The following is a 19,303-nucleotide window of genomic DNA, read 5'->3' as shown; positions in this document are numbered from 1 at the left end:
ACACGAACCGGTGTGGCTACTCTCTCCAAACCACGCACTTCGTTTTGGCCGGAGAACCCGGTTACTGGCGAAGTATAAATACCTTGATCGTCGTCAGTCCAAGAGGCCTGGGAACGCAGCAGGGAAACACCACGGCTGCCATCAAACGAGGCGTGAACGTCAGCGGACGTAAGGGAAGGCGGAACACACACCCTGGCAAGGGAACGCACACCTCCCACACCGGAAGGCAAAGACACATCTCAGCCTTGGTAGACGAAAACTCGGCTGAAAGAGAGGATATCTGAGCACTCAAGGAGTGCAAAATAGCATAAACATCCTGCTTCTCGCTAACAGGACCTGAACCGGACAAGACCGGTGAAGCAGCTGAAGGCAAACTAGGCATAGCCGGAGAATTAGGTAAGTCTATCGCAACATCAAACAAGGATTTAGTCAAGGATCTGTGACTTAAATCAAAGCTAAACCTGCCGACTCTACGACTTACGAGAAGGCTTCTTTGTGGGAGAAGGCTCGGCCACTGACTTAGCGTTTTATTCTTTCCTTATCCGACATGGCGAACGGAAAAAAAGTAAACAAAGCTAAGTACTCAACCAAACCTAAGTCACAAAACGATAACAAACGACAAAAAAGCTCACCCAAACACACAGTAGGAGCAGAGGGACCGTGTGCAAGAACCAAGGCAGGGTCTGACAAAGGCAGAAGTCAGACAAACCGGCTGAAAGCCGGAGCAAAATCAAAACACGTCTGTAGACACGGACCGCTGAAGATGGAATGATTCAAAGATGGCGGCAAGGTCAGGAAGTCACGTGTGACTTTGTCCTGTTAGGCAAGCACTTTTTTTTTTTATTTTGGAAACAGCTTGCTGCTTGTTTGATTTTTGCAAGCAGAATAACCTAATTAAGGGAAACCATTTTAAATTTTGAGTGAAAAGCAATTTTGGGGGGTTTTATTCACCAAAATGTGAGAAAAACGTTATAAAATGTGCTTTTTTTAAAATGTTGCAGTTTGTGAACCAGTGCATGTTTTGATCCAATTTTTCTTCTTTGCAGCAATATGTGTGTGTTTAATAATTCTGTGTATCGAAAAGCATTTCTAAGCAATATATTATTTTAATTTAGCATTTTCAGTTACCGGTTCAGTTCTGATAAGAAAAATACATGAAATCCTAACTGTCAGACTCATAAAAACCCAACCAATGCACTGAACTCTTATTCCATACACAGAACTGATGCTGTACAACTCATAAACAACATATACAAAAACTGAACAAATCCATCAAGCCTTTCAAAAGTTGCAACATTTTAATTGTAGCGTTTTGTCTGAAAATTACATTCAGAGAAAACAGCATTTTAAAGATTTGAACCAGTACATAAAAAAAACAGTAGCACAGTGCACCCTGAATTCATATGTTTTTATCAGAATGACCACTTTACTATGTAGGGAAAAGGATTTGACAATCAAATTATCAGGATTTTTTTATATACATCATATGAAAACAACCATCTTTCTTTGTACCGATATGAAAACATGAATCAGAACCAAACTGTCAGACTCATAAAAACCCAACCAATGCACTTAACTCTTATTCCATACACAAAACTGACGCTTTACAAATCATAAACAACATAAACAAAAATGAAACAAATCCATCAAGCCATTCAAAAGTTGCAACATTTTAATTACAGATGTTTGTCTGAAAATTACATTCAGAGAAAACAGCATTTGAAAGATTCCAACCAGTACCTCAAACTAGTAGCACAGTGCAGCCTGAATTGATATGTTTTTATAAGAATAACCACTTTACTATGATGGGGAAATGATTTGACGATCAAATTATCCAGATTTTTTTTAAAAAATCATTTGAAAACTCATCTATGTTAGTGCAGATATGAATCAAAACGAAACTGTCGGACTCATAAAAACACAAGGAATCCACTGTATTCTTATTCCATGCACAGAAATGGTGCTTCACAAATCATAAACAACATATACAAAATTGGAACAAATCCATCTTGCCATTCAAAAGTTACAACATTTTAATTACCACATTTTGTCTCAAATTACATGTAGAGAAAACAGCATGTAAAAGAGTCTCACTAGTACCCCGGTAAACTAGTACCACAGTAGAGCTTAAATTAATGGGGTGTTGTTTTTTTTTAACCAGAATAACACTTTAACTATGAAGGGGAAATGATTTGATAATCAAATTATCAGATTTTTTTGATTTAAAAAAAAATCATATGAAAACATTAAAAAAGTCAATTATCTGTGTTTGTGCTGATATGAAAATATTGATCAGAACCAAACTGTCAGACTCATAAAAACCCAACGGATGCACTGATTTCTTATTCCATTGCATAGAAATGATGCTTCACAAATCATCAACAACATTACATAATTATATATACACAAATGGAACAAAGCTATCAAGCCATTCAAAAGTTGCAACATTTTAATTACAGTATTTCTGTGCTCAATCCTAACACTGCAGCAAATTTCTGTAAAGCTGAATGTCCCTTTCCATGTACCAACATGGTCATACGCAGATTATTTAAAATGCAACTTTACCACCCGAAGCGTTGCAAACACCGGGAGAAGAGTAAACAACTGCAGACTTGAATGGACACTCATATGCACTCCAGATGCAGGGCCTGTGCAAATCCTTGGGCTGATGCATCACCTTCTTTCATAATCAGACTGCTATCAGACAAGCATTCAGTACAGGATATAGACCTTTCAGCAATAGATTGAGCTGATCAATGTTGACAAAAGCCCAACACATGTCAGCGGAGTGACGTTGCACAGTACCAGTATCCATATCTGCTTGTGATGGGTCAGAAGATGGCAAAGTATCTGTATCTTCTTATGGTTGGTCAGAAGATGGCAAAGCTGATGTTTCTGCTGTGGAAGAGGGTAGTTCCGGTTTAGCAAACTTTTCCATCAGGTCAATCTTTCTCCTCGCTGCCACCACAGGAGGACTGGCTCTCCCCTTGCTCCAACCTAATAAATACACAAACACTGATTTAATATTTGATACAACTGTCCATGGTTTTTGTTTGTAATAAGCTGCAAAATTTAATACTCAATATAAACGTCAACAAGTGCTTGTACTTTATTTTGCAAATGACCATGTTACATGGGGTGTACCTCAACTTTTTGGCTAGGCCGGTAAATCAGAAATCCCAATCAGCCCCCAACCACTGAACCAGGCGGGTTTTCTTACAACCACCTCAGCGGCTCGTACCCACATATGTCGGTTGACGAACACACACACACACACAAAAGACATTCATTAATTGGCCCCTATCACAAAATTTACATGTCAAGTTTACTATGGGATTTGAGTAACCACACAATCACATACACACAGGAACTAATACTGAAACTAGCTGAATTATTTTCTTTCTTTCTTTCTTTTCATATTTTTCTTTTAAAATTAATTTATTTCATCACACTTGCTATGTATTTGCTTGTTTCTTGTCTGTTGTCTGTTTTGTGTGTGTTCTGTGTGTGTGTGTATACATTTTCAGATTTCCTAAACCTAGCACTGTTTGCAGGTGATCTTTATGCTTTTGATTCATGAGTTGCATCCCCAGTCCTTTAGTTTAACTTTTTTTTTCTTTGGTGAAGTAAATTGGATCTATTTTTTTATTCCTTAGTTAATGGAAAAGATTTGACAACAATATTGCTGTCAATGATAGGTTGGTCAGCCATGCTGGTGTAAACCAATCCTTCAGAATTAGAGAACGCTCTCTAGTAGGGTACTTATTTTCCTACGGTCAATGACCAGAAACAGAAACTGTGTCAGTCGTACATCGCTCAGATGCTGCTTCTCAGTTTGACCCCAGACAAAGAATAATGATGACATGTTACACCATAGTAAGCTCTCAAGGACTGGCCAGCGAAGAACAATAAAATAGGGGTTGTGAAGACGATATCACAGAGATGATCGAGGGAGGGAGGGAGGGGGGGGGGGGGATGCGGCGGCGGCATGGTCAGTAAATTTGATCAAGAAACACGCAAAATACTTCAGACACAAACTGTTTATCATTTACCTGCAAACCCTAACACATTCTTACAACAACAACAACATAACAATGTGCAATAAATCACGTTGTCAAACAAACAAGATCGAAAAGAGAAAGAAGCAAAACCCACCTCGTCGAGTCAAGAATCTTAGAATGTCGTCTGCTTCAATACGATAATGTTGGTTCATTTCGGAGTGTTGTTACTTCCTTCTTCTGTTCGCTGCTGCTGGTTCATCTTTCTCTGATATTTCTTGCCACTATGCCGAACATTTCCAATGTTAGGGTTGTTCTCCGCAGCTCAAAACTTTGAAAAATGCTGCTGAATCGGTGAAAACGTCATGGATTTGTTGACACCGGGGGACTAATAAGTTGTCTACTGCGCTTGCGCCAAATGCCTTTGACCTACATATATTTGCATATATTAATTCCGGGGTTTCGGTTGGAACGGATTCTCTCTCTTTGTGCCTATGTCAACGGAAATTCCCCAACGGTGATGACGTCATCTTGAAGAACGGAAATTTCCACACAGTTTGAACAGCGAAGGGTCATGTCATGTGCGCACATTTACCAGCACGGAGTATCCAAAGTTGACCATTTTTTCGATTTTTTTGATAAAACACAGACAAAAACAACAAAACATCGGTTTGAAAATGGTTTTATTTACATGAATACATGTCTAAAATGACAAAAGCAGATTATTGAATGCATTCCAGGATGTTCAAAGGTGTGAAAAATGCAACAACCCCAAAAAGGTGTATGAGACCAAAAATAACTCATTTTGCCTACCCGGTCTGCCCTTAAGGGGTCAAGGTAGCTCTTTTTTAGGGTGACCTCCCCTTGTTACCAAGGCGATGCTATTCAGCGTCCTAGCACTAAACTGAAGTAAATTGCTGTATGTGAGTTGGGATAAGATATGTAATTTAATACATTTTATGGATAATTTTTTCTCAGTTCAGGGGCAAAATAGAGACCCATTCTGAGTTGAGCATCTTCATAACTATCTAGATCACTAACATAAACACAAAAACCAAGAAAGGTTAAATCATTGAAACATTTACTTCAGGACTACACAAAACATTGACAAGGAACATAAGCAGTCTATGCGTTCTGTATTTGTATCAAAACCACTATCAGAAGCCCAAGATGGCCGCAGCCCACACCAACCTGCACCAGGACGGGGGCGGTGATCTCAATGTTGTCCACGCTCCACATGCTGGGCGGGTACTCCGTGTCCTCAAAGATGGGCGTGTCCAGGCCCAGCTTGGTCAGAAACTCCAGCCCCTCGCGTCCGCCTCCGCAACTCTTCATGCCGCAGCCAAACTTCTCCGTCACCAGCGTCTCGATGTAGGACAGGGCCAGCAGGAACTGAGGGGGCAGGCCGTGGATGGTCAGGATGATGCCTGGCGGCGGTGAGATGCCCAGCCTCACGTGAACCTGTACGCACACAGAAAAGCCAGTCTTGATAACATTCAGCGTAAAGAAAGTTGGTATACTTTTGGACTTCGCAGAAACAACAAAATTAGTGCATTACAGAATATCATTTGCACTGGAGCAGTGACACATGCCTTTTTCTTTTCTTTTTTTTTGGTGTGAAATAAGCTGGACAAAAAAAAGACTGATCAGAAACAAAATTGTAAATGTTAAAAATAAACGAAGATTAACTGATTACCACAACAACTAAATATGAGAGAACAACAGACAAAAACAGAGAGCATCAGATACAAGCACAGAGTGCAGAAGAAAGAAAAAAACAACTAAAAGGAAGAGACTGATGAAAGGAGGTTCCACACTAATGGTTACATTGTTTCCTTAATTTCATGCAAATTCAGGGCCAATTTGAGCATTCACCCCAAGCCTTACTTTCCTAATAGGCCCTTCAAAGGCCTCAGAAAAAAAGAACCAAACAAAAGTAGAAGAGAAGAATGTTGTTGAAAGCCATGTGACTGACCAGGTCAGCAGGGATGATGGAGGGTGTGAACTGGTCGCTCTGCGTGCTGGTGGTGGTGGTGTCACGGGGATAGCTGACCACCTCCTGCTTGGTCACCTGACCGGTCTTCTTAATGCGTTTCCCTGTGTATGTGTAGATGCGTGCCCACGGAGACTTGTATGGGGAAGAGCTGCACAAAGAACGCAAAGTATAACAGCAAAACGAACACAAAGCATAAGAGCTGCTTTGGTACACTCTCACTGAATGAAACAACACGTTCCAAATGTCCTAAAATGTTCAACTAAAAGTCTTATCATCATCACTGACAGAAACGATTTTTCTTTCCAACAAACAAAACCTCAAATCCATTTTGCCCAACATGGACTTTCATCAGGGATTCCCTAGTACATGTGACTATTCCTGCTTTAGCCCTCTAAATGAATATGACTGAGCAAAAGATCAGGGATTCCATAGTACATGTGACTATTCGTGCTTTAGCCCTCTAAATGAATATGACTGAGCAAAAGATCAGGGATTCCATAGTACATGTGACTATTCGTGCTTTAGCCCTCTCAATGAATATGACTGAGCAAAAGAGTAGGTAAGTGAGAGTTCTGGTGAACCAATCTCCTGTCACCTGAGAGAATTGCGAGCATTGAAATGAAGAAAAAACGTTCACTCTTTGTTTCTCAGATCTTAAAATAGTGCTCTGCCTCATTTGGTTAAGATTATTCCTGCTTTATTTGGATTTCCTCTACAAGATTTAATAACAAGAGACTCCTACTCTTTCTTGCCGGTCTTGGGGTCAGTTCTACAGGACACCAGCAGACAGGCAGCACCAGGAAAGTGGACGTCTGTGTTGACCTTCACCTCTGTCACTGGAAACTCCTCTGACGGAAACATCTCTGGTGCAGTCTGAGAAATAAATCAAATGCACCTTCAGCTTTTCATTTTACATTCAAATCAGGACATCGAAGGGCATTTCTTTGTTACTACTACAGCAGTCCCTCTCATGAACGGACACTCTTGGGCCATAGCAAACCTGTCCGTACATTGCAGGTGGCCGGTCACGGGAGGGGTGACCACACCACCCCCTCCCCCATACACTCACACAGAGACACACACACAACATGTTTGAGTCTATGCTAACCACTTCTTGTGGCTACTAAACGATAACATCCAACTCCTAATATTTTGTTAAACGTTCTGCAAAAAATGATTTGTATGAATGGTGTTGAAAAGAAGAGATAAAATAAATCCTCAAGGCAGTGAACGCACTCACCATGCACTGACATCATACGAAAGCAGCCACACAAACACAGCACAGAGGCACGTGTGCAGATGCTTTGTGAGAATAAGCGTTGAAAACCAGTTTGAATAAAAACCAGCAGATAGAGCCGCATGTCATAATCAAAAATTTTAGTAATAAATTTTCATTTGATTAATATACTTACCCAACTCACATATAGCAATTAACCCTGGTTCAGTGCTGGTAACGCTGTACGCGTCCCCTTGGTAACAAGGGAGACCACTCTAAAAAAGAGTGACCACTACCCATAATGCCAGACCAATATCTAGTCTGACTTCCGTATGCGTGCGCATACGCCGCCATTTGCATCATTCCAAAACGAAGCCCAACTCACTTCTTTTTTAGAAACATATAACCCCCACAGCGGGGAGGCGGGAGGGAATAAACGATGTGAGTTGGGTAAGTATATTAATCAAATGAAAATTTATTACTAAAATTTTTGATTAAATTACATATCTTACCCAACTCACATATAGCAGATTGCTACTAAAGGTGGAGGGCACTTTACCCAATCAGGAAATGAGAATCTGTCCTACCGCTACCAGAGCAGGCAACACAGAAACGCATTCTGTCTCAATGAAGAGACATCTCTGAGATAGACATCGATGAAAAACATCTTAAGCAAGCCGGTAAGCCGACTCAAGAAATAATGCCAGGAGACCAAATCGAAGAACAGCTAGAGAGGAATACCAACCTCTTGCCCCATGAGACCTGGCTGTAGTAATAAAGGGCCAACTGCCCTGACATCACCCGACTGAATCCGCCACAATACAAAAGCTTGTCTAACTATGGTGGAGGCCCACTTGAATAACATGACTTTCGAGATACCTTCACACCGCACCATGTTAAGTGAGACAAGAAGGGCAAAGCCCATACGACTCACATGCTTTACACATTTTTCCTACCAAAATACATGTGACCTTGACCCAAGGTCAAGGTCATCCAAGGTCATGCAACACAAAGCTGTTAATTCAAGACATAGGAAGTACAATGGTGCTTATTGGCTCTTTCTACCATGAGATATGGTCACTTTTAGTGGTTCACTACCTTATTTTGGTCACATTTCATAAGGGTCAAAGTGACCTTGACCATATGTGACCAAATGTGTCTCATGATGAAAGCATAACATGTGCTCCACATAATTTTTAAGTTTGAAACAGTTATCTTCCATAGTTCAGGGTCAAGGTCACTTCAAAATATGTATACAATCCAACTTTGAAGAGCTCCTGTGACCTTGACCTTGAAGCAAGGTAAACCAAACTGGTATCAAAAGATGGGGCTTACTTTGCCCTATATATCATATATAGGTGAGGTATTGAATCTCAAAAACTTCAGAGAAAATGGGAAAAATGGAAAAAATAGCTGTTTTTTAGGCAACATTTATGGCCCCTGCGACCTTGACCTTGAAGCAAGGTCAAGATGCTATGTATGTTTTTTGGGGCCTTGTCGTCATACACCATCTTGCCAAATTTGGTACTGATAGACTGAATAGTGTCCAAGAAATATCCAACGTTAAAGTTTTCCGGACGGACGGACGGACGTCCGGACGGACGGACGGACGGACGGACGGACGACTCGGGTGAGTACATAGACTCACTTTTGCTTCGCATGTGAGTCAATAAAAGGAAGTTTCTGAGTTTCCGATCGAGTGTGCGGAGTCCAAAACAGAAAACTGCTGAGGGCTCTAACAAGACAATTATGTACACCAGAACCTCCAGTAGCAAGACACTTGCGCAAGAGAGAAAAGTTAAGACCGGGCTGCCCCCCCCCCCCCCCATTTTCCTGCCACCACTTGAAGGCCTGCCTAAAAAATGTGGCAGTCCATCTAGCTAAGGTTGACTTCAAAAAGCCATTACCTCTACCAATGAAGATAGATATTCCTTCTTTTTTTATATGATGTTTAACGTCGTTTTCAACCTTAACAGGTTATAACACGACAGAGTTGAACGATATGACCAAGAACCTTTGATTCAATGATCTAAAAAAGATCAGTGCAAGTCAGAAAAGCTTTCGAACCTCGAAATGTAAACTTAGCTAAACAAGAGGCGAAGCCTTCAAGGCTCACGTAAGAAATCGACAAACAGTAACACAAACTCAATCACTCCGTCACACATACACACACACACACACACACACACACACACACACACACACACACACACACACACACACACACACACACACACACACACACACACACACACACACAGTAAGCATAGGTGAAACTGTGCAAGAAAGCGAGACCCTGGATCTGCCAAGTAGTCTCGGCCCGCTCACAATAACAATGACCGAGACTTTCAGTAATTCCTTTGCGTGACGTCTAACCCTCTTACGTCATAATGTGACGTCTTCAAATAGTTTCTATCACACACGTCGAACACTTTTGACCGAGACTGACGTAATCCATAGACTCGGAAATGTTAAAGTTTCTATCACAGACATACACACGCACGCACGCACGCACATACGCACATACGCACATACGCACGCACGCACAGACAGACAAAGTTACGATCGCATAGGCTACACTTACGTGAGCCAAAAATGGCTCTAGAGGAGCCAAAATATTGCTAAGTGATTGAAATGTGAATCGGAGCTGATTTCCCAGTTCCCTCTATTTGTCCGAAATTTTGAAAGAAAACTAAGCCCCATAGATCAGTCTTTCTCCAAAGAGCTGTCTATAGCAAAACTAGATAGAAAAAACACACTTACTCCCACTTCTCACAGAAGCTACTAGAGTAAGCATAACCGCTTTCCGTGTTGATCAGCAAGGCCAGATTTTGTAAAGGATCAAAAAATCTGATCTCAAAACAACTCCAAAACAAGGAGCAAAGCCCAAATCAGGAAAGGAGACTTGTTTACAGCCAGCCGAAGGGAGGCTCCCTTAAACGTGCTGGCTAAAAAGCCCCCAAAGGAAATATTGTGACCGAGCTGTTTCAGTGCAACTGATATCACGTAACGTCTTAATCCAAAAAACGTGGAAGAAAAATTCGGAAAGCAGGATAGATGATTCGTCATCTGAAATGAACAGAGAGAAGAGGAGTTCTTTCCGTTAAAGAATACGCCATTTGTTCCAAGCCAAACAATGTGACAAGTAAAACAAAGACACTGACCCCCTCCGAGATCTCTGGACCAAATCCAGAGTTGAGGCAGAAGCCCCTGAGCGTCTCAATGATTCCCATACAGAAGACACCCCTGTGGCTCGAGTGTGAGAAAAACCAGCGCCCTCTTGCCAGCCTTAAGAGGCCTGGCAAGCAGAATCGAGCGGGCCCCAAATAGTGATAACAGCAGGCTGCTCAAAATAGAATCAATTGATTTTCCAAGCTTTGGAATTCGTAAACCTGAAGAAGACCATAAGCGAAAGGCGACAGTACCAAGAGGCAGAAACTTCTATCAGTGGCTTCTCCAAATCACCCGAAGTCATAGAAGAGCGTGATGAGATAGAGTCTAAACTATAAGTGGACATTCTTGATAAAAAGACTCAGAGAGCCCACCAAGCCATTGAGCCTCCCATAAAGGTACTTCCCTGCTAAAAAGCTCCGAGATGGTAAAACCACAACAGAACCTCTCATGCTCAATGAGGAAGTAATAGAGAGTGAGAGGCCCCCTTGTCTGTTGAGAAAAAGCACCACTGTAGAGTTGTCTGATTGAATCAACACATGTTTTACCGCTTTGTTCAATTGCCTAACGCCAGCCGACCAGAAAGGGCCATAACAAAGCTGTGCTGCCTTAGCCAACCAAAGTGTTCCGGTCCTGCAAATCCAGTTTCGACCTGGAGTAAAGAGCTCCTAGAAAGAGCCGCTTGTACAGTCTCCTCAAAGAGATCAAAAGTCCAAAAATTCGTTTGGCTAAGAATCGAAATCAGAACACTGAAGCTCCGAAACCAATAAAATGTAGCCACTTCCGAACTATTTTGAGTATCAAAAAATGGAAGTAACAACCATACGATGTATGAAAGAGACCCAAAAGGAAGGCCCCGGTGACTCCCTCATAAAGAGGGAGTACTAAACCCCGCCAGCCGCTGTGGTAAAACACAAAGGCGGAAAGAAGGGTGAAGCCGAGCACTAAAAACTCCAGTTGACATAACTGCCGGGAGTGTGAGAAAAAGCGTGCTTTTGTGTGCCTCCCGACCCCCACCGCTAACTTGCCCCATGGGAAAGCGAGGTGGGTATTTGGCACAGATCCCTGCCGAAAGGCGAGAGCATGGCGATAAAAGATAAAGCCGAGAACGGCGAGCCTGTAGCTTTTCTTTTGATAACAAGAAAGAGCCGAGATCTGCCATGCTCTTTCCTTTTGCAGTGAGCTTCTCTTTGTTAGAGAAGAGTCCGCGAGCATAGAAGCGGACTCGAAAAGAGAACCCTCAAGCAAAGAAGAGATTACAGTCTCGCCAAAAGAACAAAACTTTTAGATAGAGACCTATTCTCCAGTGAACATCAAAGCTACATCCTTTATACCTGCGTCCTGACGGAACACAAAGATATCCAGTGAGGGCGTAACCGCACAAGAGAGAGAACAAAAGAAAGCTATGTTCGATGGCGAAAATCATGAGGAAGTGCGGACCCAAACTTCCACAGCCAGGAGATCCTTGTTCTTACAAACAGACATTTTCTCCTTGCTATAAACATCCAAAAGGATGCTCGTCAACTCCGGGGTACCCGGGGGCAGTTCCGTAGGCAGAACAAAAGAAAAACTTAAGTTCTTAGGCTTGGCGCTAAACGAGCCTACGGATAGCGCTCAGCGAGTGATGCGCTACTTGAGCGGGTGACGCTAGCTAAAGCAACACCGCGTCAGGTGTTTAGCCGAGCGCTGCCCACAAAGGAAGTAGTGACAAAGGAGACTCGTATGAGAAACCTTCCACAATTCCACACACCACCGATGTAGGATCTAAGAACTAGACGTTCAAAGATTTTCCTTAGAAGGCTCAAATCAGCTAAAAGACGCAAAACAGCCGCAAAGCTGAATCAGGAGCCTCCCCATAAGCTGCCAGCAAAGGCAGAGGTGGGGCAAAAACATCGTTTGGGTTCGCAGATTGTTCCTGAAAAGGAGCAAAACACGCCAAAAAAGATGGAGGAGAAAAGGCAGATGACGATGCTACTGCTACCCCTTCGGGAAAATAGCGTGTAGCAACCCCTGTTGCCAGAGCTAAAAAAGATGGCAGCTTAGCTGGAAGACAAAAAGAGGTAACACCCTCTGCCTCAGAAGCTTCGTCTCTATACCCTCATCATCCAGTTCAGTAGTATCCCAACGATCTTCGAAAGGATGAGAACCGGAAACCAATCCCGATGAGGCAACACATGCCAAAAAGCGGGAAAGGCTGGGAAAAATCCCCTAAAGCCGGAACTCCGTGAACGGATCCTCCATCCACCTGCCTCATGCAAGCTGAAAGACTGGAAGAGGAAGTGAACGCAGCCTGTGGAACAGCAGAGGAACCGCAGTAACGGAACCGGAAGCCGAAGGCTGACGAGTGCCGACTACCAAACACCACAGTGTTAACGGCAGAAGGCTATACCATCCTTCAACCGGAAGCCACAGCCGCAAAAGCGGAAGCGCAACCGGCCGTGGATTGATGCCGTTTAAGCTGCAAGCGCCACTGCACTTGAACTTAGACGGCAACCGGAACCCGGCGTCATCCACCAAAGCGGAAGCACCATCGTCCAGACAGCCTTCATGCACCTCAGCGCAATCCGGAAGTTGACCCCCTGCTTGACTGCCATAGTCAAACAGAGAGCCATCTTTACTGTCCTCTTCCTGCCCCCAGGGCGGAAGCGGAAGCCGCACAGCCTGACCAATGCCCATTGACACGGCCGGAAGCGCAAACCTCCGTACGCTCTACAGTGTCCTTACCCCAGCCTGACCTTCCGATAGAACGGCGATGGCCAGACCGGGTATCAGAACTTTCACCCGTGAGCACGATGCCCGTGGCTACTTTTGCCTGTAGACGCGCTACACTTTCGCCGGAGAACCCGGTTACTTGTGCAGCAGACATACCTTGTGACTGACGAGACACCGGAAGACGGAACGCTCGCCGGAAACCCAAGTCCACCACCATCGTTCTGCAACGCATGAACATCCGCCCGAGTACCCGTGGCCGACGGAGAAGGACGCACCTTAGCCAGAGAGGAAACCCCAGCCACGCCAGCCGGAAGAGCCCGCAGCTCCGCTTTTGTCGACGCAATATCTTCCGCCAGAGACAATACCTGTGTACTAATAGAGTGAAGCAAAGCGGCAACGTCCGCAGACGCAAGACCGGGAATCACAGAACAGGAGCCGCTTAAACCGGCTATCACCATGAGCAATCTTATCTATCGGTTTACCGGGTAAAATGGACGCCGAGGGCATGTCAACAACAACATCAATGCATTTATCCGATGACAGTTCTAACATCGAAACAACAGCCTGTACAGACTGCTTAACTTTCTTAGGCGTTTTCTAGGAGGCGGAGACTCAGCAGCTACCTGTCTAGAAGCCTGCCCCTTCTTGACGTTATCCGCCATGGCCAAACAACTCACGAAAAAAGTTTCTCAAGAAAACATTTCACAAGTCAAAATAAGGCCAAGAAACGCCCACAAAATCAAGAAAAATCAAGAACGATCTCACCTCACATAGTCGCGAAGACAAGACCACAAGTAGAATACCAAGGAGAAAGCACCCAGTCCAAGGACCAAGTACCAAAGCTGAAGAAACAGCCAGAGCGTACAGAACTGCGACCAGCTAGCTGACTGCTGAGTTTTGGAATGATGCAAATGGCGGCGTATGCGCACGCATACGGAAGTCAGACTAGATATTGGTCTGGCATTATGGGTAGTGGTCACTCTTTTTTAGAGTGGTCTCCCTTGTTACCAAGGGGATGCGTACGGCGTTACCAGCACTGAACCAGGGTTAATTGCTATATGTGAGTTGGGTAAGATATGTAATTTAATCATTCTTCTTGTCTGGCTTTATTGACTGCATGCCGATCTTGTGGCAGTGACTTTTTACTCTTCAGTCGGAAATACACTGTACACAACACCGCTCTCACTCTCCCTCACTGACTAGCCTAAGCCCTGACAACTGATCCTTGGAAATTGTTTGAAAGAGTACACCTCTCTATTTCTCTCCAATGCTCTTCCTGCTGACATGCAGTGACACCGGACACCCCACTGAGTTTAGCCAGCTACCCCCCCCCTCCCCCCCCTGCCCCTCTCTCTCCCTCCCCCCAGCCATGTACTGTTTGGTGCTGTGGCCAGAGAGGTGTCACCGGCTAATTGAGGCCAGCTGCACTGTTCACTCAGAGCAAAACCCGTTGACTGTGTCTAACTTTTGACAAAGCAAGACAACTGAAGGGTTCACAGATTAGGTAACCGACTTCACTGGTCAAGGCTGTGGGGAAACAAGAGTATCTTGTCAATGAAAGAGGTTACACACAGACACACGATGCTGAGAACTGTGGCCGGTTTTTCACTCTCTTTCTCGGAGGGCCTTCATCGACTGTGGCTTCTGTTGCTTACGTCCAACAGACAAGAATAAAGAGCATAGTGCAGTTTCATGTTGGCATCTTCGCATTTGAAAGCAAGAAAGTGCGTGTACTCCACTCCTGACCCAAATTAACCCCCTCCTGATGGGTACACATGCACCCAAGTTAACAGAGACTGTCATCACGCCTTTGCGGCTGTGACCTTTGTACCAAAAGCCGGACTGCTCTGTTATCGATTTTGGTGTGGTGAAAATTTGACGATGGTCTGTCCGTACTTTGCAGGTATAACCTGCTGCTGGGACCAAAAATTAGTGTCCGTGTCCACGTTTTGCAGGTGTCCGTTTAAGGGGGGGCAAATATAGAAGGAAAACACTCCGTGCCGAGCAAATGTGTCCATACATGTCAGGTGGCCGCTCACGCCGGGGGCCGTACATTGCAGGGACTGCTGTACTAATAAATCACTGTTCTATAGCAAAAGTCTTGATAACACCTCCAAGCGCTTTACAATTCCAATACACAAACACACACATGCAACCACACACACAAACGATATACAAATCATGAAACTATCATAAAGTCAGTCAACCAACACCTCATAAAATAATCATACTCGAGATCAAAATATACTAAATAATTACCCCTCATCCTCCCAGAAACACAAAAGGAATAGAAAAACAAACAAAAATACTGGAAAAACAAGAAGGGCAAAGCCCATACGACTCACATGCTTGACCTTGACCTTTACATGACCTTGATCTTCAGGGTCAAGGTCAAATAACTAAACCTAGCAATGACATCATACACTAAGAACTGCTTTACACATTTTTCCTACCAAAATACATGTGAGGTCATCCAAGGTCATGCAACACAAAGCTGTTAATTCAAGACATAGGAAGTACAATGGTGCTTATTGGCTCTTTCTACCATGAGATATGGTCACTTTTAGTGGTTCACTACCTTATTTTGGTCACATTTCATATGGGTCAAAGTGACCTTGACCTTGATCATATGTGACCAAATGTGTCTCATGATGAAAGCATAACATGTGCCCCACATAATTTTTAAGTTTGAAACAGTTATCTTCCATAGTTCAGGGTCAAGGTCACTTCAAAATATGTATACAATCCAACTTTGAAGAGCTCCTGAGGTATTGAATCTCAAAAACTTCAGAGAAAATGGGAAAAATGTGAAAAATAGCTGGTTTTTAGGCAACATTTATGGCCCCTGCGACCTTGACCTTGAAGCAAGGTCAAGATGCTATGAATGTTTTTTGGGGCCTTGTCATCATACACCATCTTGCCAAATTTGGTACTGATAGACTGAATAGTGTCCAAGAAATATCCAACGTTAAAGTTTTCCGGACGGACGTCCGGACGGACGTCCGGACGGACGGACGGGGGGGACGGACGGACGGACGACTCGGGTGAGTACATAGACTCACTTTTGCTTCGCATGTGAGTCAATCAATTAAATATCTCCTCCATATAAAAAAAAGACACCTCTCTTTCATCAAGCAAGAAGTGAAAAGCAGCAGAGCAAAACCCCCACCAACCTGCAGACACATGCAGAGCTGACTGGTGAGCTCGATGAGATAGTCTTCCCCCTGCCTGGCAGCCCGTGCGATGGCTGTGGCCAGCTCTCTCTGCAGGCGGTCACCATGGTGATACACCATGCTGCCGAAGGAGCACAGCAGGGGGGCCAGACACTGGCGGGGCGACAACGGTGCTACGGCCGGAGACCGGGCCACCAGCGTGCCGTCAGGAAGCGGAGATCCCAGCAGCTCCGTGGAGAGAAGCAGAAGGTTCTCCAGGTCAAGTTCCTGCAGGGTGGCGGCACAGGCCATCAGACCGCTGACAGAGTTGGTGGAGGCGGCAGCGGCCATGCTGGAGAACAGGTCGGAGTCCATGGCCGGAGAGTTGCAGTGGTTGATCAGGCGGAGAAATGCTGTGCGCACGTACATCCGTGCCAGCACCGCCTCGCTCTGCAGCAGCTCCCTGCATTCACAAACAGTTGTGTAGCGTACAAAGCTATCTCTAAAGAAACAGTACTTTCATTTTCATCAATAGTCCATCTGTGTTACAAAGCTTTCTCAAAAGAAACATAACTTTCATACTGAGTAACCTTCTTTTCAATCAGTTCCAATGTGAGACAGGTTTATCCAATATGTCCCTCAGTTCAGCGTTGTGCCACAAACCAAGAAACAACCATCAACATTTATGAATGTTAATTGTACTGTGCTCCATCTCTGATTAACCTTTGCCGTGCTTCCTGGGTTCACCTGTACCCAGAGACACACTAAAATCATTGTAACTCTGGAACCATTAAAGGTATCGTTTTGAAATTTTAAGTATCTCTCACACACCTAATTTGCTCTCTGTCTGCAAATTTTTAGTGTGTACATGAAAAAAAAATATATAATTGATTATGTTATTTTACATAAACACTACCGATTGCGCGGGTTCACGCAAACCCATACTTGTTAAAGAGTAGTGATTGTAACTATCCCTCTGCCGACGGCGCGGGTTCTGCTACACCCATAATTACCAAAGCGGCGGAACAGTGTTTATTCGCAGTCTGTCACGTTTGTTGTTTCTGCGTCTCCCTCTTTTGGAGGGGGCTTTGGTGTTCTCTCTCTTGAAATCTTTAGTTCCAGAGTTTCGGAATTTGAGGTGAGAGGAGAGGCAGCGCTCCTCGGCGTTCTGCAGCGTCATGCTTCCGGCCGTGGGGGATGTTCGTTTCCTGACTTCCTTGTTGGTGCCTTCCGGTTCCGAGGAGCAGGTTCCTGTCTTGTTGATCGGTTGCCGCTTCCGCTGGTGGCTTTACCGGTAAGTCGAACTGGTCCTATAGCCCACGTGAGGCGTCTGGACACTCCCTTCTGGGAGACAGTTCTATGGGGCAGGGTCACTCCCTGCATTCTCCTGTTCTGACAATACCGACTTTCCCCATGAGGGCGCGGACTTTGCAGAACAGTAGCGGTAGCCGTTTTTTCGGCCGCCGCGTTTCCGGTTTTCACCGGAAGCTTAGGTCCTCCTACACGTGTACGCTGCGGCGGCGTGACTGGATGGACCACAGACTGGCCTTCGGGCTTTATGGCTTCCGGCCTCAGTCTATGCAGTTGTCGTTTCCGCATTCCGCGGTTTCGACGGCTGCGTTTCCGGTTTTCACTGGAAACATAGGTCCACCTACACACGTACGCTACGGTGGCGGTGACTGGATGGACCCCAGACTGGCCTCCGGGCTTTATGGCTTCCGGCCTCAGTCTAATGCAGTCTTTGTTTCCGCTTTCCGCGGTTTTGGCGGCTGCGTTTCCGGTTTTTTACTGGAAACATAGGTCCACCTTCACGCGTACGCTACGGCGGCGGTGACTGGATGGACCGCAGACTGGCCTCTGGGCTTTAGGGCTTCCGGCCTCAGTCTATGCAGTCTTTGTTTCCGCTTTTCGCGGTTTCGGCGGCTGCGTTTCCGGTTTTCGCCGGAAGAATAGGTCCTCCTACACGCGTACGCTATGGCGGCGGTGACGGGATGGACCACAGACTGGCCTCCGGGCTTTAGTTTATGGCTTCCGGCCTCAGTCTATGCAGTCTTCGTTTCCGCTTTCCGCGGTTTCGGCGGCTGCGTCTTCAGACTTCGCCGGAAGATTAGGTCCTCCTACACCAGTACGCTATGGCGGCGGCGACTGGACGGACCGCAGACTGGCCTCTGTGCTTTATGGCTTTCGGCCTCAGTCTATGCAGTCTTCGTTTCCGCATTTTGCGGTTTCGGCGGCTGCGTTTTCCGGCTTCGGCTGGATACGCTGTCCCTTTTTCTGGCGCTTCATTTTGGAGGCCAGAGAGGGAGCAACAGCGGTCGGCTTTCGTGCACTCTGTATTTTTCAGACTGGCCTCTGGGCTTTATCGCTTCCGGCCTCAGTCTATGCAGCCTTCGTTTCCGCATTTCGCGGGTTTAGCGGCTGCGTTTCTGGTTCTCACCGGAAACATAGGTCCTCCTACACGCGTACTCTACGGTGGCGGTGACGGGACGGACCGCAGACTGGCCTCCGGGATTTATGGCTTTCGGCCTCAGTCTATGCAGTCTTCGTTTCCGCATTCTGCGGTTTCGGCGGCTGCGTTTCCGGCTTCGGCTGGATACGCTGTCCCTTTTCCTGGCGCTTCACTTTGGAGGCCAGAGAGGGAGCAACAGTGGTCGGCTTTCATGCACTCTGTGCTTCAGCCGGGGCAGTCTTTACTTCACCTGGAGGGTGTTGTGACTTCCGCTCATCCAGGTATGGTGGCGGATGATCGCTCTACTTGCCCTTTTCCTCTTAGTCAAGGGACGAGTCAGGTCGATTTCCGGAGACACGGGTTTCCGGTTTTCCGGTTATTCCGTGTATCCTTCCGCCTCTGGGTTGTTGACTTCGGTCAGTGTCCTTCACTAGCCCATTCTGAAGTTCAGTCTGTGGTCAGTGAAGAGACACAGTCGGGATTTCCGTTCATGCTAAAGTTTTTTACTTGAAGCTAAGGCGGAGGTTTCATCCCGTTATTTTCCTGAGGGTGCATCGGTTTCGGCGGCTTCCGTTTTTGGTTGCCCCGTCGGCGATGGCTTATTTCCGT

At 45.2% G+C, this 19,303-nt stretch overlaps 1 protein-coding gene and 2 long non-coding RNA genes across 6 annotated transcripts in view; 1 reads left to right on the top strand and 2 right to left on the bottom strand.

The window, feature by feature from the left end:
* LOC138977073 (uncharacterized) overlaps positions 1-8,536 on the top strand; it is a 31,077-nt gene extending 22,541 nt beyond the window's left edge. Inside the window, exon 2 of the long non-coding RNA XR_011459225.1 lies at positions 8,121-8,536. This is a non-coding gene — a long non-coding RNA (uncharacterized lncRNA). The remainder of the gene's footprint in view (positions 1-8,120) is intronic.
* The window catches only part of LOC138977036 (probable E3 ubiquitin-protein ligase HECTD4), a 110,065-nt gene that overhangs the window by 25,489 nt on the left and 65,273 nt on the right, over positions 1-19,303 (bottom strand). For all 4 annotated transcript variants that reach the window (XR_011459212.1, XM_070349927.1, XM_070349929.1 and 1 more), the window contains exons 50-53: positions 16,267-16,708; positions 6,737-6,867; positions 5,974-6,142; positions 5,190-5,459 (exon numbers count right to left, since the gene is read on the bottom strand). Coding sequence is in view for 3 of the 4 variants with exons in the window: in XM_070349927.1 (XP_070206028.1) it covers positions 5,190-5,459; positions 5,974-6,142; positions 6,737-6,867; positions 16,267-16,708 (1,012 nt within the window). In the remaining variant the exon portion in view is untranslated. The remainder of the gene's footprint in view (positions 1-5,189; positions 5,460-5,973; positions 6,143-6,736; positions 6,868-16,266; positions 16,709-19,303) is intronic.
* Positions 1,280-4,540, bottom strand: LOC138977080 (uncharacterized). The gene is made up of 2 exons (XR_011459232.1): positions 4,156-4,540; positions 1,280-2,997 (listed from the first exon to the last, which is right to left on the bottom strand). It is a non-coding gene; the product is annotated as an uncharacterized lncRNA (long non-coding RNA).

Source organism: Littorina saxatilis, linkage group LG9 (genome assembly GCF_037325665.1).
Source record: "Littorina saxatilis isolate snail1 linkage group LG9, US_GU_Lsax_2.0, whole genome shotgun sequence".
NCBI classification, from domain to species: domain Eukaryota; kingdom Metazoa; phylum Mollusca; class Gastropoda; order Littorinimorpha; family Littorinidae; genus Littorina; species Littorina saxatilis.
This window is presented reverse-complemented; position numbering and strand designations above follow the sequence as displayed.